General features: G+C 50.7%; 1 protein-coding gene and 1 long non-coding RNA gene across 2 annotated transcripts in view; one reads left to right on the top strand and one right to left on the bottom strand.

Moving 5' to 3' along the window:
* LOC123756389 (transmembrane protein 53) overlaps positions 1 to 20,290 on the bottom strand; it is a 26,942-nt gene extending 6,652 nt beyond the window's left edge. Inside the window, 6 exon segments of the mRNA XM_069331195.1 lie at positions 70 to 332; positions 1,396 to 1,439; positions 1,441 to 1,531; positions 2,455 to 2,699; positions 3,591 to 3,760; positions 20,154 to 20,290. Coding sequence (XP_069187296.1) covers positions 70 to 332; positions 1,396 to 1,439; positions 1,441 to 1,531; positions 2,455 to 2,531 — 475 coding nt within the window. The 5' untranslated portion in view covers positions 2,532 to 2,699; positions 3,591 to 3,760; positions 20,154 to 20,290.
* On the top strand, positions 5,677 to 26,520 carry LOC123772165 (uncharacterized). The gene is made up of 4 exons (XR_011229611.1): positions 5,677 to 5,824; positions 20,159 to 20,325; positions 23,114 to 23,211; positions 25,470 to 26,520. It is a non-coding gene; the product is annotated as an uncharacterized lncRNA (long non-coding RNA).

Genomic DNA, 26,520 nt, shown 5'->3' with positions numbered 1-26,520 from the left:
ATTAAGCTTGCTTAAAAGTTATAAACTGATTAATATAATTCATATTACACAGCTGAAAAGTTCTCATACCTGAATAAAATCGCCGAGGAGCAGGAGTACTGTCAAAAATTATGCCTTTTACCATGATATTAGGAGAATCAGGCTCTGCTAAAGCCTGAGTAAAAGCATAATAAAGAAGTGACCCATTGTTACTGAACATATGGAAGAAAACTGGATGATCATCCAAACTCATGTCTCTAAGTAAGCCAAGAAGTTTATGAGCAATGGGGAGTCTCGTTCTTGGTCTTGCAATGAGATATGACACTGGGGAGGTGTACCGGATTGTAATACATCTGTTGAAAAAACAAGCATGTAGTTTAACAGTAGTGGCTATACTGTAATATCAGAAGTGTAATTGCAATTAAATTTGCATCAAGGGGACAAGAAAATATGGATAAACAAGAGTTTTATCACTCCTCGCCAAACACACAACGAAACTATGACATTGCTACAACATTTGAACAAGTTTTAACATCTTCTAACAAGTTCTAACAACTATCTAACTAGTTGTAACAACTTTCTAACACAAAAACGTTTATAACAAGATGTAACAACTTTGTAATAAGTTGTAACAAAGTAACAATAGAGACCATTACATTGTGCGTTTGAAGGATCCTGCTCTAGTGAATCAGAGGAAAATTACTTAAAATTAAAAATACACATATCAGAAAGTTTCTATTTTTAAACAGAATTGTGGATGGCTAGAATGCACGGCAGTATCAGGGTGTGTGTAAAACATAGCTCTGACCAATTTCAGAATTATATTTACATTCATGGACTGAGAAATACTAACACATCTGTTCACAGTATTCATGAGACCTTAACTAGAATATGCAGCAGTTGTGTGGTGACCATATATCGAAAGGCACATTAATAAACTAGTAAAGGTGTAAAGAGGTCCTACTTAACGTCAACTGGGCCATTAGGCTGTAAGATGTAAGAGGCTTTGAGGAGAAATAGGAGGCATTAGAAATGTCAAAGCTAGTGAGCAGAAGAAAAAGAAGTGATATGATCTCTATCTACAAAATTGTAACAGCAACTGGCAAAACTGTTAAGGACGAATTCTGAAATCTGTAACATTGAGTGCAAGTGGATATAAATTCAAGCTAACATTTGTGCAGAAAAATGTGGGTAAATACTTTATTGCATACATAGTAGCATATGTATGGTATAATTTAAATAATGTATTGTATACTAAAAGTAACAAGAGCTTCAAAATGTCATATAACAAATAAAGATTATAGGGAAGACATTCAGTAACTATACTTAAGTAATTACAGTTAAGTAATTACATACACACATTTGTTCAGGCTTCAACCAAGATATAGAAAAAAAAGGGCCGAACAGATACTCAGCCCTTTTTGATTATATATACTGCAGTACTTTGCCAAGTGGTGGTCCTTGAGCACCCAGCCAGCCTAAGAGAAACACCACTGGTTCCTTCTCCCCATTTGCTCCATTGATAAACACAAAATCATCTTCATTGTTATCCCTGTAGAAATATTTTCATACAGAAAAGTTATATTGAAATTGAAATAAGTTTATTGAGGTAAAATACACACAAAGGGATGAGGTAGCTCAAGCTATTCTCACCCCGTTCAGTACATCGTGTTACATGCTGCTGGGTAATTATTGAAAACCGTGTACAGTATATCAGATTATACTCACAACATTTATATGTAAAAGATTAATTAAATTTTTTAAAGAGACGATTTGGGTAATGCTATGATAATTACATTTAAAAAATTATGTACTGGGAATTAACATCCAATTACATCATGACCAATTGTGAAAATTTGTTCTAATGTTGCATGCTAGTTTTATGACCAAACATTAACTACAAATAAATGTTAATAATAAAAACTTATAAAGATGTGATCTGAAAAAAAACTTATAAAGATGTGATCTGAAAATCAATTGAATATATCTAATGTAATCCAACTTAGGTTAAACAGTAGCTATAACAGGTTGGATCTGTTTTGCATAATTTTGGAAGCTGAAGAGGTTGATAAATTTTTAGTATGTATACAGTATAATTTGTTGGCTTCCTTTAATCATATAGAATGAGATTTACAAACTATTTGCAATTATTGATTATTATAAGCAATGTGTTGACTCTGGGTTGAACAAATGTACAGCAGTAAGAATAAATTTACATTGATGATGAGTAAGCATACAGAATACAAAAAACTATTCTGAATATGTATGGCTTAAAAATAGAATAATTAAACTTTGAGACAGGTATAAACGATGCATATTGAAGGTCATACATAAAGTTACAACTAGACATTGATGCTGCACTTGTGCAAAAGTGACTGAGTAATGCTGCTGTGGTAATAATTGTGCATTATTTATTTATACAGATTTATAAATCCTATTGACAATAAATAAAACTGAAATAGTGGAAGTACAGACCCTGCATCAGTTTGCTTATGTATCTCCTTTGGGGTGGGTGTTGGGAAGGTTATGTAGTACTCCAAGTCATCCTCCATTTTATCTCTTTTGAACCAGTAACTTTCTGTGTGTTATCAGAATAGGCCAGGAGACAGATCTCCTCCAGAGGTTCACAAATCTATTTGTGTAATCAGTATAAAGTATTGAGAAGCCAGAGTTCACTCTTCGATAATGGGGTGTTGTTGTGGTGGACTATGGATGGGAAACTGAAAAATTGTAAAGTCACATAATAAGTTTCCATTGTACAAAATTCCATGCAAAATAAAGCTTATTAATTTTTACTAGCAAATACTGTATTCAAACTATTTTCAGGGTACTATTGAAGAAGTGTTAAAAACTGCACCACAAGTCTTAGACACTAATTGTTGTACACCAAATGTAAGCACAGTTCAAATTAATGTATAGTAGCAAGTTACATTATTGTGTATAAAATTATTATACAATAGCAATGAAGAGTAATAAAGATTCATAGTAACCCAGTATAGGTTTCTTCCTGACAATATATTCTATATGCATGTACTCATGAAGTTTTAGTACTGTGTGAAGTCCTTAAACATTTGTCAGTTTGACAAGGAGTTTGTGCAAGCTCATGATTATTGGTCAGATAAGGAACAAATTATCACTTCTTCATCAATAAACAGTATGGATATGCCAGTTACACAATTATCAATTACTGAAAGTTCTAGATTAATGGGCTCACAATCAAGGGACCTCAAGTTTTGATTCTTGGGCAGGATATGACGACCACATTTCCTTACATCCCATACACCTCTTCAAACAGGAATTAATAGACACCTATGAGTTAGGCCACTGCTAAGGGTTGCATTCTCAGGAAAGTCAGTCATTGGCATAGCGGGAACATCAATAAATCTAATAGACTTCCTATTCCAGTAATATCCACAAAGATTCCTGGATGCACGCACCTGTAATTTTGTATATCAGAATGATGTTACACACCTCACACAAAAAGTACCAGGTATCTAATAAACACAAATGAGAAACAAGAGTTGGGTTTGAAGACATATTTGATTAGGATATGTTAGGATAGAATAAATTAAATTAGGATATGTTAGGATAGAATTGACTAGGAAATTTACCTGAATTTACCCGAGGGCCACTAATACTAGTAGTCTTGATGAGGACAGGAAACCAGGGGCTTGTCAAAGGTCCCCTTCATTTGCCCTGATGTTTTCCAGCTGTATTTTAAAACCCAGCAGTTTTGGCATTTACAGCTTCAGTGGGTAGGCAGTTTCACGGGTTTACAACCCTATGGGTGAAAAAGTACTCATGTTATGGATAGATATGTTAGGATAAAATAGATTAGATTAGGATAGAATAGATTAGATTAGGATAGAATAGATTATATTAGAATAGACTGGAATAGGATAGATTAGATTAAATTAGGATATGTTAGGAAAGATTAGATTAGGATGTTAGGATCGATTAGATTAGGATAGATTAAATTAGGATATGTTAGGATGCGGGGCCGTACCGTACGGCCAGCGGGGCCGTACGGTACAGCCAGAGGGGCCGTACGGTACAGCCAGAGGGACCGTACCGTACAGCCAGCCGCCGTTACAGGTACCACCTGGCCTCATACCACCCTCAACAGGTGGCAGGTCTGAAGCCCAGCGTCTTGATGCCCTCTACACTACCTGACCAAGTATCCTGCAACTAATGCTTGCTTGTCATCCCGCAGCCGCTCCAAATGTCGTCTGTTTGTTTGGTTGGTCAGCTGGTGGAATGTCGCACAGGCGAGTAGAGGGAAGCGCATCGCCGGTGATTTTTTTATATACTGTATATATATATATATTACTAGCTCATTAAAACTGTAAGTTGCTTAGCTAAATGAATTGTGGGGTTCAGTCCCCTGAGCCCATTATGTGCCTCTGTAACCCTGCCCACTACCGTCCACAGAATGGGTATGGGGTGCATAATAAATAAACTAAACAAAACTAAAACTATATTAATAAATTTATATGTATGCCACCAACGTGTGACTGTCATGCTCTATATTAAGAGTTGCAGAGTTTAATAGGTCAAACCTATTAAACCTGTGTTCACACACAATGGGTATGGGGTGCATAATAAAGGAAGAAATTGAATTGTTCACACACAAGGACAACCTCCAACCCAAATTCAGTGTCAGAGTAGTTAACAGAAGGAATGCATTAGGCAGTGATGTAGTGGAGGCTGACTCCATACACAGTTTTAAATGTAGATATGATAGAGCCCAGTAGGCTTAGGAATCAGGTGTCTTGTTACTAACGCTTCGATTAATAAATCCCAGTGTCCTATTTGCCTTATTACGAACATTCAGGCATTGATCATTTTGTTTTAAATTCTTACTAATCATATCTCCCACATCCCTTTCGCAATCCGACTTCGCAATCTCAACACCATCAAGCTCGTACAGTATCTTGCAACTCTATCATCATTACCTAGCCTCAGAACTTTACATTTATCAGCATTAAACTGCAGACTCGGGTAAATTCAGGTAAAATATAAAAGTATATCTAACTCGTTTTCTTTGAAACGGTCTGAATAATTTGATTTCTGCAAATGAAATTTATCTGAGAGGTCACTGACATATATTGGTCTCGACGAAAGAAAGGATTAGTAGAAATTCTAAGAGAGAATCAAATAGTTTCCGACTTTCATATTATTTCACCTGTCAGCTAATGATATTAGGTGAACATGCTTGTGCTTTAATTTTATTTAGTAGCCCCTCATATATAATATGGTATTAGTAGTAGAAGTAGTACATTGTACTACCTAAGCTTTTAATCAAAACAAAATGCATAAATTCGCTACACAATTGAGGTTCTTATTTGCGTCTTATTTCATTGTAAAAGGAGTTAATTTCCAAACAGGGTTGTATAAATAAATCTTATCTTTGCATTCAATTTTGTACGGTAATTTTTCAAACTTAAAATGTAAATAGCTATATATAAGCCAACAAACTTTGTAAAATCTCTTTATGTATGTACCTTTACCTAAATAAAAATTATTATTATTATTATTATTATTATTATTATATATATATACCCCCTCTAAATGAAAAATGGCCTAATTTAACATATGTGCTAAAAATATTAACATAAATAATTCGTTTGATAGATAACAAGATATTCATAGCAATAAGGTTTCTTGGAATGGCCTATAATGCACGCAAATACTAGTTTACGCACTTTTCGGGTAGTACGCCTGGAATTTCAAAATGGCGTTCAAACGGCGGCTGGTCGTTGAAGGCTCAGGCGCTCAGTACTGTCGGTGCCGCCAACGCGACAACATGTACCGCTGATTTCCGACATCAACAACATTGCTCCAGGTAAGAGTGATAATTCTTTGTGACATATTTATATCTTATATATACACAGTATATAGAATTATATAATATAATGGGGTTTCGTACAAGTACCTCAAGTACAGGTTCTAAATTAAGCACCTGACATATGTGGAGAGCTAGTGTCACAATTTACGTTTGTCCTGCACACCGCCCCCCATCCAGTGGGCAGCGGTGGATAGGTTACAATCACTCGGTTACTACCTACAGTTAGCAGACTGGGGATATTTGGCTAAAATTTCTGGTAGCAGATCAGGTCCCCCATTTGTTCAGATTTTTTTTTCAAATAGGATTTTACAATTCAAGTGTTATGTTATTTACTGCTTTAGCAGATAGGCGGTTCCATGGGTTTATAACCCTGTGGGTGAAAATATAGCTTATGTTTTCAGTCCTACACTGCGGCTTGTTGGACTTGAAACCGTTGTTCCTTGTTTGTGTTCCATCTGACCTTTTGAAGTTGTTCTCTGGATCCATATCTTCGAAACTGTTCAATATTTTAATAGGCAGGCGATGAGTCACAATAACGTGGCTGAAGTATGTTGACCAGACCACACACTAGAAGTTGAAGGGACGACGAGTTTCGGTCCGTCCTGGACCATTCTCAAGTCGATTCAAGTCGATATTTTAATAGTTTCGGTGAGATCCATCCTGGCATGCCTAGTTTGCAGTGTTGTTAGCCCTGTGACCCTCAACCGTTCATGGTATGAAACTAGACCTCATTCTGCAATTATTTTTGTCGCCTGGTGTTCAATTTTCTCCATGAAAGGTTGGGCGCGGGGTGAGTTCTCTGTCGGCCTCCAAGTGGGTTCTCTGTCGGCCTCCAAGTGGGTTCTCTGTCGGGCCCCAAGTGGGTTCTCTGTCGGGCCCCAAGTGGGTTCTCTGTCGGGCCCCAAGTGGGTTCTCTGTCGGGCCCCAAGTGGGTTCTCTGTCGGGCCCCCGGGGTGGGTTGTCGGTCGGGCCCCCGGGGTGGGTTGTCGGTCGGGCCCCCGGGGTGGGTTGTCGGTCGGGCCCCCGGGGTGGGTTGTCGGTCGGGCCCCCGGGGTGGGTTGTCGGTCGGGCCCCCGGGGTGGGTTGTCGGTCGGGCCCCCGGGGTGGGTTGTCGGTCGGGCCCCCGGGGTGGGTTGTCGGTCGGGCCCCCGGGGTGGGTTGTCGGTCGGGCCCCCGGGGTGGGTTGTCGGTCGGGCCCCCGGGGTGGGTTGTCGGTCGGGCCCCCGGGGTGGGTTGTCGGTCGGGCCCCCGGGGTGGGTTGTCGGTCGGGCCCCCGGGGTGGGTTGTCGGTCGGGCCCCCGGGGTGGGGTTGTCGGTCGGGGCCCCCGGGGTGGGTTGTCGGTCGGGCCCCCGGGGTGGGTTGTCGGTCGGGCCCCCGGGGTGGGTTGTCGGTCGTGGCCCCCGGGGTGGGTTGTCGGTCGGGCCCCCGGGGTGGGTTGTCGGTCGGGCCCCCGGGGTGGGTTGTCGGTCGGGGCCCCCGGGGTGGGTTGTCGGTCGGGCCCCCCGGGGTGGGTTGTCGGTCGGGGCTCCGGGGTGGGTTGTCGGTCGGGGCTCCGGGTGGGTTGTCGGTCGGGCTCCGGGGTGGGTTGTCGGTCGGGGCTCCGGGGTGGGTTGTCAGGCTTTAGGTACTCAACTGGCGGGCTCTGGGTGGGTGACTGTTCGGGCTCCAGGTGGGTGTCTGTCCGGCTTCGGGTGGGTTCTTGGTAGGGCTTGGGGGGTGTGGGTTCTTGGTAGGGCTTGGGGGGGTGTGGGTACTTGGTAGGGCTTGGGGGGGTGTGGGTACTTGGTAGGGCTTGGGGGGGTGTGGGTTCTTGGTAGGGCTTGGGGGGGGGTGTGGGTTCTTGGTAGGGTTTGGGGGGGTGTGGGTTCTTGGTAGGGCTTGGGGGGGGGGTTCTTGATAGGGCTTGGGGGGGGTGTGGGTTCTTGATAGGGCTTGGGGGGGGTGTGGGTTCTTGATAGGGCTTGGGGGGGGGGTTCTAGGTAGGGCTTGGGGGGGTGTGGGTTCTTGGTAGGGCTTGGGGGGGTGTGGGTTCTTGGTAGGACTTGGGGGGGGTGTGGGTTCTTGGTAGGGTTTGGGGGGGTGTGGGTTCTTGGTAGGGCTTGGGGGGGGTGTGGGTTCTTGGTAGGGCTTGGGGGGGGGGGGGTGTGGGTTCTTGATAGGGCTTGGGGGGGGGTGTGGGTTCTTGATAGGGCTTGGGGGGGGGTGTGGGTTCTTGATAGGGCTTGGGGGGGGTGTGGGTTCTTGGTAGGGCTTGGGGGGGTGTGGGTTCTTGGTAGGGCTCGGGGGGGGGGGTTCTTGGTAGGGCTCGGGGGGGTGTGGGTTCTTGGTAGGGCTCGGGGGGGTGTGGGTTCTTGGTAGGGCTCGGGGGGTTGTGGGTTCTTGGTAGGGCTCGGGGGGGTGTGGGTTCTTGGTAGGGCTCGGGGGGGGGTTGGGTTCTCTGTAGGGCTCGGGGTGGGTTCTCGGTAGGGCTCGGGGCGGGCTCCAGGTACTCAACTGACGGGTTCCAGTTCACTCAACTGGCGGGCTCCGGTTCACTCATCTGGCGGGCTCCGGTTTATTAAACTGGCGGGCTCCGGGTGTTTGACTGGTCGGGCTCCGGGTGGGTGACTGTTCGGGCTCCAGGTGGGTGTCTGTCCGGCTTCGGGTATGTTCTTGGTAGGGCTTCGGGGTGGGTTCTTGGTAGGACTTAGGGTTGGCTCCCGGTCAGGCTCAGGGTGGGCTCTTTCGGGTTCGGGATGGGCTCTCGGGCTTGGGGTACCTCTGTAGGGCTCGGGGTAGGTTCTTGGTCGGGCCCAGGGTGGGTTCTCTGTAGGGCTCAGGGTGGGTTCTCTGTAGGGCTCAGGGTGTTTTCATGGTAGGACTAGGGGTGGGTTCTCTGTAGGGATCAGGGTGGGTTCTCGGTAGGGCACTGGGTGGGTTCTCGGTCGGGCTCGAGGCGGGCTCCAGGTACTCAACTGACGGGTTCCAGTTCACACAACTGGCGGGCTCCGGTTCACTCAACTGGCGGGCTCCGGTTTACTAAACTGGCGGGCTCCGGGTGTTTGACTGGTCGGGCTCCGGGTGGGTGACTGTTCGGGCTCCAGGTGGGTGTCTGTCCGGCTTCGGGTGGGTTCTCGGTAGGGCTTGGGGGTGGGTTCTCGGTAGGGCTTGGGGTGGGTTCTCGGTAGGGCTTGGGGTGGGTTCTCGGTAGGGCTTGGGGCTGGGTTCTCGGTAGGGCTTGGGGCTGGGTTCTCGGTAGGGCTTGGGGCTGGGTTCTCGGTAGGGCTTGGGGGGGTGGGTTCTCGGTAGGGCTTGGGGGGTGGGTTCTTGGTAGGGCTCGGGGGGGGGGGTGTGGGTTCTTGGTAGGGCTCGGGGGGGGGGGGGGGTGTGGGTTCTTGGTAGGGCTCGGGGGGGGGGGGGGGGGGGTTCTTGGTAGGGCTCGGGGGGGTGTGGGTTCTTGGTAGGGATCGGGGGGGTGTGGGTTCTTGGTAGGGCTCGGGGGGGTGTGGGTTCTTGGTAGGGCTCGGGGGGGTGTGGGTTCTTGGTAGGGCTCGGGGGGGTGTGGGTTCTTGGTAGGGCTCGGGGGGGTGTGGGTTCTTGGTAGGGCTCGGGGGGGATTGGGTTCTCTGTAGGGCTCGGGGTGGGTTCTCGGTAGGGCTCGGGGCGGGCTCCAGGTACTCAACTGACGGGTTCCAGTTCACTCAACTGGCGGGCTCCGGTTCACTCATCTGGCGGGCTCCGGTTTATTAAACTGGCGGGCTCCGGGTGTTTGACTGGTCGGGCTCCGGGTGGGTGACTGTTCGGGCTCCAGGTGGGTGTCTGTCCGGCTTCGGGTATGTTCTTGGTAGGGCTTCGGGGTGGGTTCTTGGTAGGACTTAGGGTTGGCTCCCGGTCAGGCTCAGGGTGGGCTCTTTCGGGTTCGGGATGGGCTCTCGGGCTTGGGGTACCTCTGTAGGGCTCGGGGTAGGTTCTTGGTCGGGCCCAGGGTGGGTTCTCTGTAGGGCTCAGGGTGGGTTCTCTGTAGGGCTCAGGGTGTTTTCATGGTAGGACTAGGGGTGGGTTCTCTGTAGGGATCAGGGTGGGTTCTCGGTAGGGCACTGGGTGGGTTCTCAGTCAGGCTCGAGGCGGGCTCCAGGTACTCAACTGACGGGTTCCAGTTCACACAACTGGCGGGCTCCGGTTCACTCAACTGGCGGGCTCCGGTTTACTAAACTGGCGGGCTCCGGGTGTTTGACTGGTCGGGCTCCGGGTGGGTGACTGTTCGGGCTCCAGGTGGGTGTCTGTCCGGCTTCGGGTGGGTTCTCGGTAGGGCTTGGGGGTGGGTTCTCGGTAGGGCTTGGGGTGGGTTCTCGGTAGGGCTTGGGGGTGGGTTCTCGGTAGGGCTTGGGGTGGGTTCTCGGTAGGGCTTGGGGTGGGTTCTCGGTAGGGCTTGGGGCTGGGTTCTCGGTAGGGCTTGGGGCTGGGTTCTCGGTAGGGCTTGGGGCTGGGTTCTCGGTAGGGCTTGGGGGGTGGGTTCTCGGTAGGGCTTGGGGGGTGGGTTCTTGGTAGGGCTTGGGGGGTGGGTTCTCGGTAGGGCTCGGGGTTGGCTCTTTCGGGATCGGGATAGGCTCTCGGGCTTGGGGAACCTCTGTAGGGCTCGGGGTAGGTTCTTGGTCGGGCTCAGGGTGGGTTCTCAGTAGGGCTCGGGGCGGGCTCCAGGTACTCAACTGACGGGTTCCAGTTCACTCAACTGGCGGGCTCCGGTTCACTCAACTGGCGGGCTCCGGTTTACTAAACTGGCGGGCTCCGGGTGTTTAACTGGTCGGGCTCCGGGTGGGTGACTGTTCGGGCTCCAGGTGGGTGTCTGTCCAGCTTCGGGTGGGTTCTTGGTAGGGCTTGGGGTGGGTTCTTAGTAGGTATTAGGGCAGGGTTCTTGGTAGGGCTTGGGGGTGGGTTCTTGGTAGGGCTTGGGGGTGGGTTCTTGGTAGGGCTTGGGGGTGGGTTCTTGGTAGGGTTTGGGGTTGGCTCCCGGTCAGGCTCGGGGTGGGCTCTTTCGGGATCGGGATAGGCTCTCGGGCTTGGGGAACCTCTGTAGGGCTCGGGGTAGGTTCTTGGTCGGGCTCAGGGTGGGTTCTCGGTAGGGCTCGGGGCAGGCTCCAGGTGCTCAACTGACGGGTTCCAGTTCACTCAACTGGCGGGCTCCGGTTCACTCAACTGGCGGGCTCCGGTTTACTAAACTGGCGGGCTCCGGGTGTTTGACTGGTCGGGCTCCGGGTGGGTGACTGTTCGGGCTCCAGGTGGGTGTCTGTCCGGCTTCGGGTGGGTCCTTGGTAGGGCTTGGGGTGGGTTCTTGGTAGGTATTGGGTTCTCGGTAGGGCTTTGGGCTGGGTTCTCGGTAGGGCTTGGGGGGTGGGTTCTCGGTAGGGTTTGGGGGGGTGGGTTCTCGGTAGGGCTTGGGGGAGTGGGTTCTCGGTAGGGCTTGGGGGAGTGGGTTCTCGGTAGGGCTTGGGGGAGTGGGTTCTCGGTAGGGCTTGGGGGAGTGGGTTCTCGGTAGGGCTTGGGGGGGTGGGTTCTCGGTAGGGCTTGGGGGAGTGGGTTCTCGGTAGGGCTTGGGGGGGGGGTTCTCGGTAGGGCTTGGGGGGGGTGGGTTCTCGGTAGGGCTTGGGGGGGTGGGTTCTCGGTAGGGCTTGGGGGGGTGGGTTCTCGGTAGGGCTTGGGGGGGTGGGTTCTCGGTAGGGCTCGGGGTGGGCTCTTTCGGGATCGGGATAGGCCCTCGGGCTTAGGGAACCTCTGTAGGGCTCGGGGTAGGTTCTTGGTCGGGCTCAGGGTGGGTTCTCGGTAGGGCTCGGGGCAGGCTCCAGGTACTCAACTGACGGGTTCCAGTTCACTCAACTGGCGGGCTCCGGTTCACTCAACTGGCGGGCTCCGGTTTACTAAACTGGCGGGCTCCGGGTGTTTGACTGGTCGGGCTCCGGGTGGGTGACTGTTCGGGCTCCAGGTGGGTGTCTGTCCGGCTTCGGGTGGGTTCTTGGTAGGGCTTGGGGTGGGTTCTTGGTAGGTATTGGGGCTGGGTTCTCGGTAGGGCTTTGGGCTGGGTTCTCGGTAGGGCTTTGGGCTGGGTTCTTGGTAGGGCTTGGGGGGTGGGTTCTCGGTAGGGTTTGGGGGAGTGGGTTCTCGGTAGGGCTTGGGGGCGTGGGTTCTCGGTAGGGCTTGGGGGAGTGGGTTCTCGGTAGGGCTTGGGGGCTGGGGTCTCAGTAGGGCTTGGGGGAGTGGGTTCTCGGTAGGGCTTGGGGGGGGGGGGTTCTCGGTAGGGCTTGGGGGGGGTGGGTTCTCGGTAGGGCTTGGGGGGGTGGGTTCTCGGTAGGGCTTGGGGGGGTGGGTTCTCGGTAGGGCTTGGGGGGGTGGGTTCTCGGTAGGGCTTGGGGGGTGGGTTCTCGGTAGGGCTCGGGGTGGGCTCTTTCGGGATCGGGATAGGCCCTCGGGCTTAGGGAACCTCTGTAGGGCTCGGGGTAGGTTCTTGGTCGGGCTCAGGGTGGGTTCTCGGTAGGGCTCGGGGCGGGCTCCAGGTACTCAACTGACGGGTTCCAGTTCACTCAACTGGCGGGCTCCGGTTCACTCAACTGGCGGGCTCCGGTTTACTAAACTGGCGGGCTCCGGGTGTTTGACTGGTCGGGCTCCGGGTGGGTGACTGTTCAGGCTCCAGGTGGGTGTCTGTCCGGCTTCGGGTGGGTCCTTGGTAGGGCTTGGGGCTGGGTTCTTGGTAGGGCTTTGGGCTGGGTTCTCGGTAGGGCTTTGGGCTGGGTTCTCGGTAGGGCTTGGGGGGTGGGTTCTCGGTAGGGCTTGGGGGGTGGGTTCTCGGTAGGGCTTGGAGGGTGGGTTCTCGGTAGGGCTTGGGGTGGGCTCTTTCGGGATCGGGATAGGCTCTCGGGCTTGGGGAACCTCTGTAGGGCTCGGGGTAGGTTCTTGGTCGGGCTCAGGGTGGGTTCTCGGTAGGGCTCGGGGCGGGCTCCAGGTACTCAACTGACGGGTTCCAGTTCACTCAACTGGCGGGCTCCGGTTCACTCAACTGGCGGGCTCCGGTTTACTAAACTGGCGGGCTCCGGGTGTTTGACTGGTCGGGCTCCGGGTGGGTGACTGTTCGGGCTCCAGGTGGGTGTCTGTCCAGCTTCGGGTGGGTTCTTGGTAGGGCTTTCGGTGGGTTCTTGGTAGGTATTAGGGCTGGGTTCTTGGTAGGGCTTGGGGGTGGGTTTTGGTAGAGCTTGGGGGTGGGTTTTGGTAGAGCTTGGGGGGTGGGTTCTCGGTAGGGCTTGGGGGGTGGGTTCTCGGTAGGGCTTGGGGGGTGGGTTCTCGGTAGGGCTCGGGGTGGGCTCTTTCGGGATCGGGATAGGCCCTCGGGCTTAGGGAACCTCTGTAGGGCTCGGGGTAGGTTCTTGGTCGGGCTCAGGGTGGGTTCTCGGTAGGGCTCGGGGCAGGCTCCAGGTACTCAACTGACGGGTTCCAGTTCACTCAACTGGCGGGCTCCGGTTCACTCAACTGGCGGGCTCCGGTTTACTAAACTGGCGGGCTCCGGGTGTTTGACTGGTCGGGCTCCGGGTGGGTGACTGTTCGGGCTCCAGGTGGGTGTCTGTCCGGCTTCGGGTGGGTTCTTGGTAGGGCTTGGGGTGGGTTCTTGGTAGGTATTGGGGCTGGGTTCTCGGTAGGGCTTTGGGCTGGGTTCTCGGTAGGGCTTTGGGCTGGGTTCTTGGTAGGGCTTGGGGGGTGGGTTCTCGGTAGGGTTTGGGGGAGTGGGTTCTCGGTAGGGCTTGGGGGCGTGGGTTCTCGGTAGGGCTTGGGGGAGTGGGTTCTCGGTAGGGCTTGGGGGCTGGGGTCTCAGTAGGGCTTGGGGGAGTGGGTTCTCGGTAGGGCTTGGGGGGGGGGGTTCTCGGTAGGGCTTGGGGGGGGTGGGTTCTCGGTAGGGCTTGGGGGGGTGGGTTCTCGGTAGGGCTTGGGGGGGTTGGTTCTCGGTAGGGCTTGGGGGGGTGGGTTCTCGGTAGGGCTTGGGGGGTGGGTTCTCGGTAGGGCTCGGGGTGGGCTCTTTCGGGATCGGGATAGGCCCTCGGGCTTAGCGAACCTCTGTAGGGCTCGGGGTAGGTTCTTGGTCGGGCTCAGGGTGGGTTCTCGGTAGGGCTCGGGGCGGGCTCCAGGTACTCAACTGACGGGTTCCAGTTCACTCAACTGGCGGGCTCCGGTTCACTCAACTGGCGGGCTCCGGTTTACTAAACTGGCGGGCTCCGGGTGTTTGACTGGTCGGGCTCCGGGTGGGTGACTGTTCAGGCTCCAGGTGGGTGTCTGTCCGGCTTCGGGTGGGTCCTTGGTAGGGCTTGGGGTGGGTTCTTGGTAGGTATTGGGGCTGGGTTCTTGGTAGGGCTTTGGGCTGGGTTCTCGGTAGGGCTTTGGGCTGGGTTCTCGGTAGGGCTTGGGGGGTGGGTTCTCGGTAGGGCTTGGGGGGTGGGTTCTCGGTAGGGCTTGGAGGGTGGGTTCTCGGTAGGGCTTGGGGTGGGCTCTTTCGGGATCGGAATAGGCTCTCGGGCTTGGGGAACCTCTGTAGGGCTCGGCGTAGGTTCTTCGTCGGGCTCAGGGTGGGTTCTCGGTAGGGCTCGGGGCGGGCTCCAGGTACTCAACTGACGGGTTCCAGTTCACTCAACTGGCGGGCTCCGGATCACTCAACTGGCGGGCTCCGGTTTACTAAACTGGCGGGCTCCGGGTGTTTGACTGGTCGGGCTCCGGGTGGGTGACTGTTCGGGCTCCAGGTGGGTGTCTGTCCGGCTTCGGGTGGGTCCTTGGTAGGGCTTGGGGTGGGTTCTTGGTAGGTATTGGGGCTGGGTTCTCGGTAGGGCTTTGGGCTGGGTTCTCGGTAGGGCTTTGGGCTGGGTTCTCGGTAGGGCTTTGGGCTGGGTTCTCGGTAGGGCTTTGGGCTGGGTTCTCGGTAGGGCTTTGGGCTGGGTTCTCGGTAGGGCTTGGGGGGTGGGTTCTCGGTAGGGTTTGGGGGGGTGGGTTCTCGGTAGGGCTTGGGGGGGTGGGTTCTCGGTAGGGCTTGGGGGGGTGGGTTCTCGGTAGGGCTTGGGGGGTGGGTTCTCGGTAGGGCTTGGGGGGGGGGGTTCTCGGTAGGGCTTGGGGGGGTGGGTTCTCGGTAGGGGTTGGGGGGGTGGGTTCTCGGTAGGGCTTGGGGGGGTGGGTTCTCGGTAGGGCTTGGGGGGTGGGTTCTCGGTAGGGGTCGGGGTGGGCTCTTTCGGGATCGGGATAGGCTCTTGGGCTTGGGGAACCTCTGTAGGGCTCGCGGGTAGGTTCTTGGTCGGGCTCAGGGTGGGTTCTCGGTAGGGCTCGGGGCGGGCTCCAGGTACTCAACTGACGGGTTCCGGTTCACTCAACTGGCGGGCTCCGGTTCACTCAACTGGCGGGCTCCGGTTTACTAAACTGGCGGGCTCCGGGTGTTTGACTGGTCGGGCTCCGGGTGGGTGACTGTTCGGGCTCCAGGTGGGTGTCTGTCCGGCTTCGGGTGGGTTCTTGGTAGGTATTGGGGCTGGGTTCTCGGTAGGGTTTTGGGCTGGGTTCTCGGTAGGGCTTTGGGCTGGGTTCTTGGTAGGGTTTGGGGGGGTGGGTTCTCGGTAGGGCTTTGGGGGGGTGGGTTCTCGGTAGGGCTTGGGGGGGTGGGTTCTCGGTAGGGCTTGGGGGGGTGGGTTCTCGGTAGGGCTTGGGGGGGTGGGTTCTCGGTAGGGCTTGGGGGAGTGGGTTCTCGGTAGGGCTTGGGGGGGGGTTCTAGGTAGGGCTTGGGGGGGGGTTTCGGTAGGGCTTGGGGGGGGGGTTCTCGGTAGGGCTTGGGGGGGGGGGTTCTCGGTAGGGCTTGGGGGGGGTGGGTTCTCGGTAGGGCTTGGGGGGGTGGGTTCTCGGTAGGGCTTGGGGGGGGTGGGTTCTCGGTAGGGCTTGGGGGGTACGTGGGTTCTCGGTAGGGCTTGGGGGGGTGGGTTCTCGGTAGGGCTTGGGGGGGGTGGGTTCTCGGTAGGGGTCGGGGTGGGCTCTTTCGGGATCAGGATAGGCTTTCGGGCTTGGGCAACCTCTGTAGGGCTCGGGGTAGATTCTTGGTCGGGCTCAGGGTGGGTTCTCGCTAGGGCTCGGGGCGGGCTCCAGGTACTCAACTGACGGGTTCCAGTTCACACAACTGGCGGGCTCCGGTTCACTCAACTGGCGGGCTCCGGTTTACTAAACTGGCGGGCTCCGGGTGTTTGACTGGTCGGGCTCCGGGTGGGTGACTGTTCGGGCTCCAGGTGGGTGTCTGTCCAGCTTCGGGTGGGTTCTTGGTAGGGCTTGAGGTGGGTTCTTGGTAGGTATTAGGGCTGGGTTCTTGGTAGGGCTTGGGGGTGGGTTTTGGTAGGGCTTGGGGGTGGGTTCTCGGTAGGGCTTGGGGGGTGGGTTCTCGCTAGGGCTTGGGGGGTGGGTTCTTGGTAGGGCTCGGGGTGGGCTCTTTCGGGATCAGGATAGGCTCTCGGGCTTGGGGAACCTCTGTAGGGCTCGGGGTAGGTTCTTGGTCGTACTCAGGGTGGGTTCTCGGTAGGGCTCGGGGCGGGCTCCAGGTACTCAACTGACGGGTTCCAGTTCACACAACTGGCGGGCTCCGGTTCACTCAACTGGCGGGCTCCGGTTTACTAAACTGGCGGGCTCCGGGTGTTTGACTGGTCGGGCTCCGGGTGGGTGACTGTTCGGGCTCCAGGTGGGTGTCTGTCCAGCTTCGAGTGGGTTCTTGGTAGGGCTTGGGGTGGGTTCTTGGTAGGTATTAGGGCTGGGTTCTTGGTAGGGCTTGGGGGGTGGGTTTTGGTAGGGCTTGGGAGGTGGGTTCTCGGTAGGGCTTGGGGGATGGGTTCTCGTTAGGGCTTGGGGGGGTGGGTTCTTGGTAGGGCTCGGGGTGGGCTCTTTCGGGATCGGGATATGCTCTCGGGCTTGGGGAACTTCTGTAGGGCTCGGGGTAGGTTCTTGGTCGGGCTCAGGGTGGGTTCTCGGTAGGGCTCGGGGCGGGCTCCAGGTACTCAACTGACGGGTTCCAGTTCACTCAACTGGCGGGCTCCGGTTCACTCAACTGGCGGGCTCCGGTTTACTAAACTGGCGGGCTCCGGGTGTTTGACTGGTCGGGCTCCGGGTGGGTGACTGTTCGGGCTCCAGGTGGGTGTCTGTCCAGCTTCGGGTGGGTTCTTGGTAGGGCTTGGGGTGGGTTCTTGGTAGGGCTTAGGGGTGGGTTCTTGGTAGGGCTTGGGGGTGGGTTCTTGGTAGGGCCTTGGGGGTGGGTTCTTGGTAGGGCTTGGGGGGTGGGTTCTTGGTAGGGCTTGGGGTGGGTTCTTGGTAGGTATTGGGGCTGGGTTCTCGGTAGGGATTGGGGCTGGGTTCTCGGTAAGGGCTTGGGGCTGGGTTCTCGGTAGGGCTTGGGGGGTGGGTTCTCGGTAGTGCTTGGGGGGTGGGTTCTCGGTAGGGCTTGGGGGGTGGGTTCTCGGTAGGGCTTGGGGGGTGGGTTCTCGGTAGGGCTTGGGGGGGTGGGTTCTCGGTAGGGCTTGGGGGTGGGTTCTCGGTAGGGCTTGGGGGTGGGTTCTTGGTAGGGCTTGGGGGTGGGTTCTTGGTAGGGCTTGGGGGTGGGTTCTTGGTAGGGACTTAGGGTTGGCTCTCCGTCAGGCTCAGGGATTGCTCTTTCGGGTTCTGGATGGGCTCTCGGGCTTGGGTTACCTCTGTAGGGCTCGGGGTAGGTTCTTGGTCAGGCTCAGGGTGGGCTCTCTGTAGGGCTCAGAGTGGGTTCTTGATAGGACTCGGGGTGGGTTCTCTGTAGGGATCAGGGTAGGTTCTTGTTCGGGCTCTGGGTGGGTTCTCGGTCGGGCTCGGGGCAGGCTCCAGGTACTCAACTGACGGGTTCCAGTTCACACAACTGGCGGGCTCCGGTTCACTCAACTGGCGGGCTCCGGTTTACTAAACTGGCGGGCTCCGGGTGTTTGACTGGTCGGGCTCCGGGTGGGTGACTGTTCGGGCTCCAGGTGGGTGTCTGTCCGGCTTCGGGTGGGTTCTTGGTAGGGCTTGGGGTGGGTTCTTGGTAGGTATTGGGGCTGGGTTCTTGGTAGGGCTTGGGGGTGGGTTCTTGATAGGGCTTGGGGGTGGGTTCTTGGTAGGGCTTGGGGGTGGGTTCTTGGTAGGGCTTGGGCATGGGTTCTTGGTAGGGTTTGGGGTTGGCTCCCGGTCAGGCTCGGGGTGGGCTCTTTCGGGATCGGGATAGGCTCTCGGGCTTGGGGTACCTCTGTAGGGCTCGGCGTAGGTTCTTGGTCGGGCTCAGGGTGGGTTCTCTGTAGGGCTCGGGGTGGGTTCTTGGTAGGGCTCGGGGCGGGTTCTCTGTAGGGATCGGGATGGGTTCTCCGTAGGGCTCGGGGCGGGCTCCAGGTACTCAACTGACGGGTTCCGGTTCACTCAACTGGCGGGCTCCGGTTTACTAAACTGGCGGGCTCCGGGTGTTTGACAGGTCGGGCTCCGGGTGGGTGACTGTTCGGGCTCCAGGTGGGTGTCTGTCCGGCTTCGGGTGGGTTCTTGGTAGGTATTGGGGCTGCGTTCTTGGTAGGGCTTGGGGGTGGGTTCTTGGTAGGGCTTGGGGGTGGGTTCTTGGTAGGGCTTGGGGGTGGGTTCTTGGTAGGGCTTGGGGGTGGGTTTTTGGGTGGGCTTGGGGGTGGGTTCTTGGTAGGGTTTGGGGTTGGCTCCCGGTCAGGCTCGGGGTGGGCTCTTTCGGGATTGGGATAGGCTCTCGGGCTTGGGGAACCTCTGTACGGCTCGGGGTAGGTTCTTGGTCGGGCTCAGGGTGGGTTCTCTGTAGGGCTCGGAGTGGGTTCTTGGTAGGGCTCAGGGCAGGTTCTCTGTAGGGATCGGGATGGGTTCTCGGTAGGGCTCGGGGCGGGCTCCAGGTACTCAACTGACGGGTTCCAGTTCACTCAACTGGCGGGCTCCGGTTCACTCAACTGGCGGGCTCCGGTTTACTAAACTTGTGGGCTCCGGGTGTTTGACTGGTCGGGCTCCGGGTGGGTGACTGTTCGGGCTCCAGGTGGGTGTCTGTCCGGCTTCGGGTGGGTTCTTGGTAGGGCATAGGGTTGGCTGCCCAGACAAGTACAAGGGGAATGTTGTCTACGCTTATGTCGACCGTGCTCTAAGCCACAGCTCGGGATGGAAGCAAGTCGATGAAGAACTCTGTAGGGTAAGGCAGGTCCTAGTCAACAACGGCTTCTCCAATGGTTTCGTTGAAGACATCATAAAAAGGAAGGTGAAACACCATGCAACCTCTGAAGAGTCAACTAACACAACACCTGTACCCCCTATTAGACTATTTTACAGGAACTTCTTTTCCACAGCTCATAAAACGGAGGAAAGGGTCCTGAAAGATATTGTTAATAGGAACGTTATCCCTACAGACAAAAATCAGAAGATACAATTGACAATTTACTATAAAACCAAAAAAACAGCCAACCTACTCATGAAAAACTCTCCTGACACAAAGCAGAATGCCTTAAAGGAGACTAACGTCGTCTATACCTTCGAATGCCCACTTGGGGACTGTAAGCCTCAAAGAACTCAGTATATAGGCAAAACAACAACATCTCTTTCCAGGCAATTAAAAATGCATAAGCAACATGGCTCCATTAAGAAACATATCTCTTCCCACAACCAGGCCATCACCAGAGAAGTCTTAACAAACAACACAGAAATCATCGATAGATACAGCGATAGCAGGCAGCTTGACATCTGTGAGGCACTACACATCAAGAAGTCAACACCAGCAATCAACAGCCAATTGATGCACAACTATATTCTACCCACTTCAAGACTCTGCACCAATATAGAAGCATCAAGAGGAAGTATGGGTCAATAGGCCCTTTGCAGTTACTTCCATTCTTCCCTCTCATTTATCCAATTTATACCCATTGTTCCGTGTTCTGCGTTGGTCAAAAGTTTGTTCACCTCTTCCAAAACTGTTGCAACACATCACCTCACCCAAATGCGAGTATATAAGACAAGCTGTTTAATGCTAGCATAAGTAAAACTGTTTAGTGTTCTCAGGTTACAGTTGTGTGTGTATAAACTAAAGTCTCTGAAAATGTAACAAGTTATTACGAAACGCGTTCAAGCCTCGCGTCAGACTAGAAATAAAAATGAATTTTGGAGAATTGATTTTTCAATTACCATCCACAGTAAAAAAGAAACATAAGAAATATTGAGAAAATTCGTGGTAGAATTATTAATCTTACCTTTTCGGTCATATTTAACAATATATACATTATATATAATATATATATATATTACTCTTATTACAAATTCGGTACTTACCGCAGTTTGGATCTGGCAACCGAGGTCCCCGTGGCCCGGAACCCTCGGCCTCCACCAGCACTGTTGTGGACCAGCAGACGACATACAGGAGCAGCTCGCCAGCAACATTCCCACTCAAAATGCAGACGTCAAACAACAGCTCTGACCCACGGAGAGTGGATAAGATTGTTGGGTAAGTGAATGTAGGGGGGATATTGTAGTGCAAGATGTTATTATTGTGTAATGATGAGGATCTGTGTGTGTGTGGGGGAGGAAGTTAGTAGGTCATCATATGGACAATTCGTTCTTATATAGGCATGGGTTTTCTTGTCTCTGTACAATGCTTTGGTGTGATGTTTAAAGAATTACTTGTCTGTACACCTATATGGGTGGGATTTAGGGTATTATAGTTCGGTATTTTTGCTGTAGGGGGTATAGGTCATTACGTATACAAGATGCTTAGTTAGCAGACTTAAAACGATAATGATTAATGATAAAACAACCTAATCCATATAACATAACCAAGTCTAACTTAGTAGTACATTTTTATCAGAAAACTAGCCTTGTTGAAATGATTTTTTACTCCCATTTTGTTTGGAGTTTGAAAAGAAATGGCGAGGGTTAAACAAAGCTCATTTATTTATTTATATACAAGAAGGTATATAAGATTTTTACTTAATTTTTAGTTTTGACAGATAAGACCATATTAAATCAGATACAAGTCATACCACATACACGATGACTCGCAAACAAATGTTAAAACCTATCTAACCTAGGGTTTCCGGGTTCGATCCCCGGTGAAGGCAGAGACAAATGGGCAAAATGTTTTTCATCCTGATGCCCCTGTTACCTAGCAGTAAATAGGTACCTGGGAGTTAGACAGTTGCTACGGGCTGCTTCCTGGTGGGGAGGTTGGAGAACCGTCAACTCAACCCTTGTGACTAACATGGATGTCCATTATTCGGTAATTATTGTGCCGAAGATTGTAATCAAGTCAAAATACATTTTCACTTTACTGAAAAATTTATGGCATGAGCGTGAAGTGAGCCAAAAGTGTGACAAAGCAACAGCAGTCGGCTGAATGCTGGGCATGGGGGAAGAGGGAGGGAGGGTGTGAGACTGTCCCTTCCTCATTTCCTCTCTCAAGCTTGGTGAAAAAGTTCTCTCTTTTTGAATGTTTGGTTTCAATAAAGTTGTGTGTGTGTACATCTATAATTTTAATACCAAATTATCCGTGATCAGTATCATATGCCATAATCAAGACGCATCATAAAATAATTTTTTGCGAATAATTGATTAATAATAATAATTCATTGTGTTGGAGGACTGGCAGCCAGGTTATACATACAGTACATGTTAGGTTTGTATCCAGGTTCCCCCCCCCCCTTTCCCCCCTATCCCTAGGGTCTAATTACTGACCCTCCCCAGTATGCAACCCCACAATAAGCTGACTGACTTTTGGGTACCTATTTCCTGCTAGGTGAACAGGTACATTAGGTGATAGGATACACACCCGCCATTTCTATCTTGCCTGGGATTTGAACCCAGAATTCTAGATTGCGAGTCAAGAACGAACTCGACTATACTACCGGTACCCTCAATTTACTGGGATTTATGTCAAGAATGGTTGAGTTTGTGTAAATCCTGGTCATTATGTTATGTTGGGACCACCAATAATTGTCATATACTGTAATTATGATTTTTAAATGGAATTGTTTGCCAATGATTGCTCTATCATATGCCATTGTCAAAATGATAAGTACATACTGTAATAGATCATGTTGGACCACAAATTTTAGATCCATTTGGCATAGGGTCTCCATTTTTGTGCAACTCTGGAGCTCTTCTCAGTGTTACCTTGAGGTGCTTCCGGGGCTTAGCATCCCCCGCGGCCCGGTCGTCGACCAGGCCTCCTGGTTGCCAGACTGATCAACCAGGCTGTTGGATGCGGCTGCTCACAGCCTGATGTATGAGTCACAGCCTGGTTGATCAGGTGTAATTATGTTTAGAGCAGGGTTCTTCCCAGCTGGTTTCACCATTTGTGTTGTCTTCAAAGATTGCCTTGATAGCATTGCTCTAGTTTGAGCTGCTGCTGTGGGATGTGGTTGCATATTTACACTATATGCGGCCTGTCATGCTTTCCAGCGTGCAGTTCTAGATCATCAGGAATCTTCTTAGTTGTATTCCTTGCAGGTTTGCCTCTCTTTTTACACCCTTTCTACTTTCTGGAGGAAAAGGGAAGGGAAGGGAATTATTAGGAGAAATCACTAAATCATTATAACTATATAGCATTTGGAAGGGATCAATATAAGGATTTTTGATGGGACATGGGGACGAAATTGTGCCCAACCACTTGGACAGTCGGGGATTGAAAACCGGCTTGCAAAAAAATGGGCCTTCGCTCTACTGTCTAGCCCAAGTGGTTGGGCGGGAAGGGAAGGTAGATCAATCTTTGATAGCTGGCAGTGCAGTATTTTAGCCTCAGTCTGCTTCAGTCGAGTTCTTCGGATCCAGCTTTGGGCCATGTGTAGATCCATATCTCCTGGTTCCTGGCTGGGGTAGGGGTTCTAGTGCATCGTTCGCTCTGGACAGTGCTCCTGTTCACCCTTCGTTTTTGAAGTGTTGACCTTTTAGGCAAGTTGATTGAAACCTCAGGTAACCTCAGGGCTGTCATCTGGTGGAAGATGGGTAAATCAAGGGCCTACCAGAAAAAGATGTTTAATTATACAGTATTCAATGCTTAATTTTCACATATATAGTACAGTACATGTTTTAAGTAAATAATATCAGACTTTATCTTGGATCATTTTCTTATTTAGGGTTTTAATCTTATAATACTTATATTGAGGAATGTGATTTCTACTCACTTTATGAATTTTAATCCTCCAAATACTGTATTATTAAAACTATGATTATAGAAATTTTAGACATTGTTGTTATAAATGATACTCTATAGTGAACTCATTATTTCTTACTTGCAGTTGAAGTGGTGTGCTTGGGTTGCGCTATACTGCTCCTGCATCAGCTTTGCCAACTCGAGAGTCAATGACGATACGAAACAAATGCTCAGCAGCTTCATGTAAGGTTTATCTTGTTTTCTTCTGAAATTTGTATATTACTAAACCCAAAAAGGTACAACCTGTCCTCATAGCATGTCACATTTTAACATATACTTTACTTTACACAAGGCCAAAACCTGGTGTACTAAGGCAAATAAACATTGCGACGGGGTAAATACCCTAACTGTGCAACCTGTCCTCTTACAAATTACGTCTGAATTTGGTCGTTTGCCCATATGACCGAAAATGGACGTAATTTAAAAATAAAAAAATTAAAATAAATTTTGGATTTTGTTTCAAAACAGTAAGTTAAGGGTCCTCTCGTAGGTTAGGAGGGCAGGAAATTGTCCTCAAGTTTCAAAAGCTATGAAAAACGTTAAATGAAAGTTTCCTCTCCTAACCTTTCCAAGTAAGCCAGAGGACTTAGAGAAAACGCGACAGTATGTCACTTTCGTGAGCCAATTTCATTTCAAATTACGTTCATTTTTGGATATAGCATGCATTCGAACGAAAAGCGACGTTATTTTCAAGAGGACAGGTTGAACCATGATGTGCCTGACCACCATCATATGGTGGGTCAGGTCACCTAAAGTCCCAGCTAGCCTGCCATCCCCGCTCGTTGAGCCAAATGGAACCCCCAAATATTCTATAAGGAAGAGAACAGGACTGGGAGGTGAGCGATTGACTACATGCCTGAAAAGGGCATTTCATTACCTGGATCTGGATTTGTACCTGGATAAGGGGGTTCTGGGATTTCTTTTCTCCAAGCCTGGCCTGGGCCAGGCATGACGTGCAAGATCTTGGTCCAGTAGACTGTTGCTTGGAGTGGCCTGCAGGGCCATATTCCCACTTACAATCTAGTTAGTCCAGCACTTCTTGCAGGAAACTCTAATTTTTTCTTGAAGAAATACTTTTGTTCCAGCCATACTTATTTTATTTGCTGTGAGGATATTAAGGAGCCGTGGTCCTTTGATATTCATACAGTGTTCTATGACTGTTCCTGTGGCACCTTTATTCTTCACTTGCGCTATTCTGCATTTCCTACCATATTGTTCGCTCCACTACCTTACCTTACCTTGAGGTTACCTTGAGGTGCTTCCGGGGCTTAGCGTCCCCGCGGCCCGGTCGTCGACCAGGCCTCTTGGTTGCTGAACTGATCAACCAGGCTGTTGGACGCGGCTGCTCGCAGCCTGACGTATGAGTCACAGCCTGGTTGATCAGGTATCCTTTGGAGGTGCTTATCCAGTTCTCTCTTGAACACTGTGAGGTGTCGGCCAGTTATGCCCCTTATGTGTAGCGGAAGCGTGTTGAACAGTCTCGGGCCTCTGATGTTGATAGAGTTCTCTCTCGGAGTACTTGTTGCACCTCCGCTTTTCAACGGGGGTATTCTGCACATCCTTCCATGTCTTCTGGTCTCATGTGATGTTATTTCTGTGTGCAGGTTTGGGACCAGCCCCTCTAATATTTTCCACGTGTAAATTATTATGTATCTCTCCCGCCTGCGCTCAAGGGAGTACAGATTTAGGCTCTTTAGTCAGTCCCAATAGTTTAGATGTTTTACTGAGTGGATTCTAGCAGTAAAGGATCTCTGCACTCTCTCCAGGTCAGCAATTTCTCCAGCTTTGAAAGGGGCTGTCATTGTGCAGCAGTACTCCACTCTAGAGAGCACAAGCGTTTTGAAAAGTATCATCATCGGTATAGCATCTGTTATAATATTGTGCAAATTTTGGACCTGGATATTCATAGTGTGTTCTATGACTGTTTCTGTGGCACATTTTTTCTTCACTTGCGCTATTCTGCATTTCCTACCATATTGTTCGCTCCACTATGTTATAATACTGTGCAAATTTTGGACCTGGAGTTCAGTCCATGTATACAGTACATGATACCTCTCTTGTCTCCTTTCCAGAGTACATTTTGAGAGCTTCAAATGGTCCCAATAATTTATGTACTTTATTGTGTTTGTGTGCTGAGTATGTCCTCTGTATTCCCTGTGTTTCAACAATCTCTCTTGCTCTGATTTGTTATTTTTGGGAGAGCCCTGTCAGTAGTTTTCTGAGCTTACTTGTCAGTCACTATAGCATTGACTTCATGATTTTCCTAAGGGTGACAACACTTGCATAATTGTCTTTTGTTATTGAATGTAATTTAAATTACATTAATCCAACCCATTCTTACTGGCTAATAATTCTGATTTTCAAAGTAAATTATCATAATTAAACAAATATACTTTTATTTGCTTGTCACAAATAATTTACTAGTTATATTAACATTTCAGGTTGTCCATTTCTGCAGTTGTGATGTCCTATCTTCAAAACCCACAGCCAATGACACCTCCATGGTCCAATATATAAACAGTTCTATATTATTGATTGTTTTTGGTTGAATGGAAATGTATAATTGCCTCACTATACTTGTATTAAAATTGTACTGCTGAATGACAGTGACAATTTTAGTTTTAATAAACTAGCTAATGGTGCCAGGTTTGTATTATGATGTGCAATATGGAACAGTGCCAACATTTGATGATGTGCATGAGTTACAAAATGGCTTGGTTTGTTAATCTTTTAATTTGTGTAGCCTGCACTATATAATTCTTGTGTTATACTTCCCATCCAAAAGTTTCTTGTAAGCAGCTTGTCTTTTTTTTTCTTTAACAAATGGACAAATTTGTATTGTCCCATAACATTATCATGTCATTCATGCCAGTGTAAAAGGCAATAGCATGAAGGTCAAAGCTTGAAATATCCTGGAATATGAAGTACCATACGAGTTGATCCTCGAGTGACAACCACATTAGTACAGTAGATAGCCTCCATATTAGACATAAAAGGAAGACTTGATCACCACGTTAGAAATAGAAGAGTGAAAGGGAATTGGGAGTGGAATGGTAGGCAGTCAGTATGGGGGAAGGGAGACTTTTGGAGTACAGTACAGTACTGTCCATTCAGTAGAGCCAGGCTGTCACCTGATCGGATGACAGGCAAAGTTATCAGTCACTAGCACTGATTTTATAGTTTTCTTCGAGGTGACATCAACTGCATAATATCTTTTTGATCATGAAATTACATTAACTCCAACCAGTTACTGCTGGCTAATAATTCTTAGACATAAAGGAAAGAGGACAAATCAGAAGAGCATGTTAAGATAGGGCTACCTGAATAGGTTTCAGTTGTGGTTACTCCATCAGAGGGGCGTTCATGGGGATAAAGACAGATTCTACAGTAAATTGTTAATTCCTCTTTTAGGACTGCCTCCTCTTCCATTTTGCTTAGTTATGCAAAGTTGTTGTTTTATGGTTACAAAGGAAACATATCATTCCTTAATTT

This window comes from Procambarus clarkii, chromosome 25 (assembly GCF_040958095.1).
Source record: "Procambarus clarkii isolate CNS0578487 chromosome 25, FALCON_Pclarkii_2.0, whole genome shotgun sequence".
NCBI classification, from domain to species: Eukaryota; Metazoa; Arthropoda; class Malacostraca; order Decapoda; family Cambaridae; genus Procambarus; species Procambarus clarkii.
Note: the sequence above shows the minus strand (reverse complement) of the source record. Positions and strands in the feature narration are given on the sequence as shown.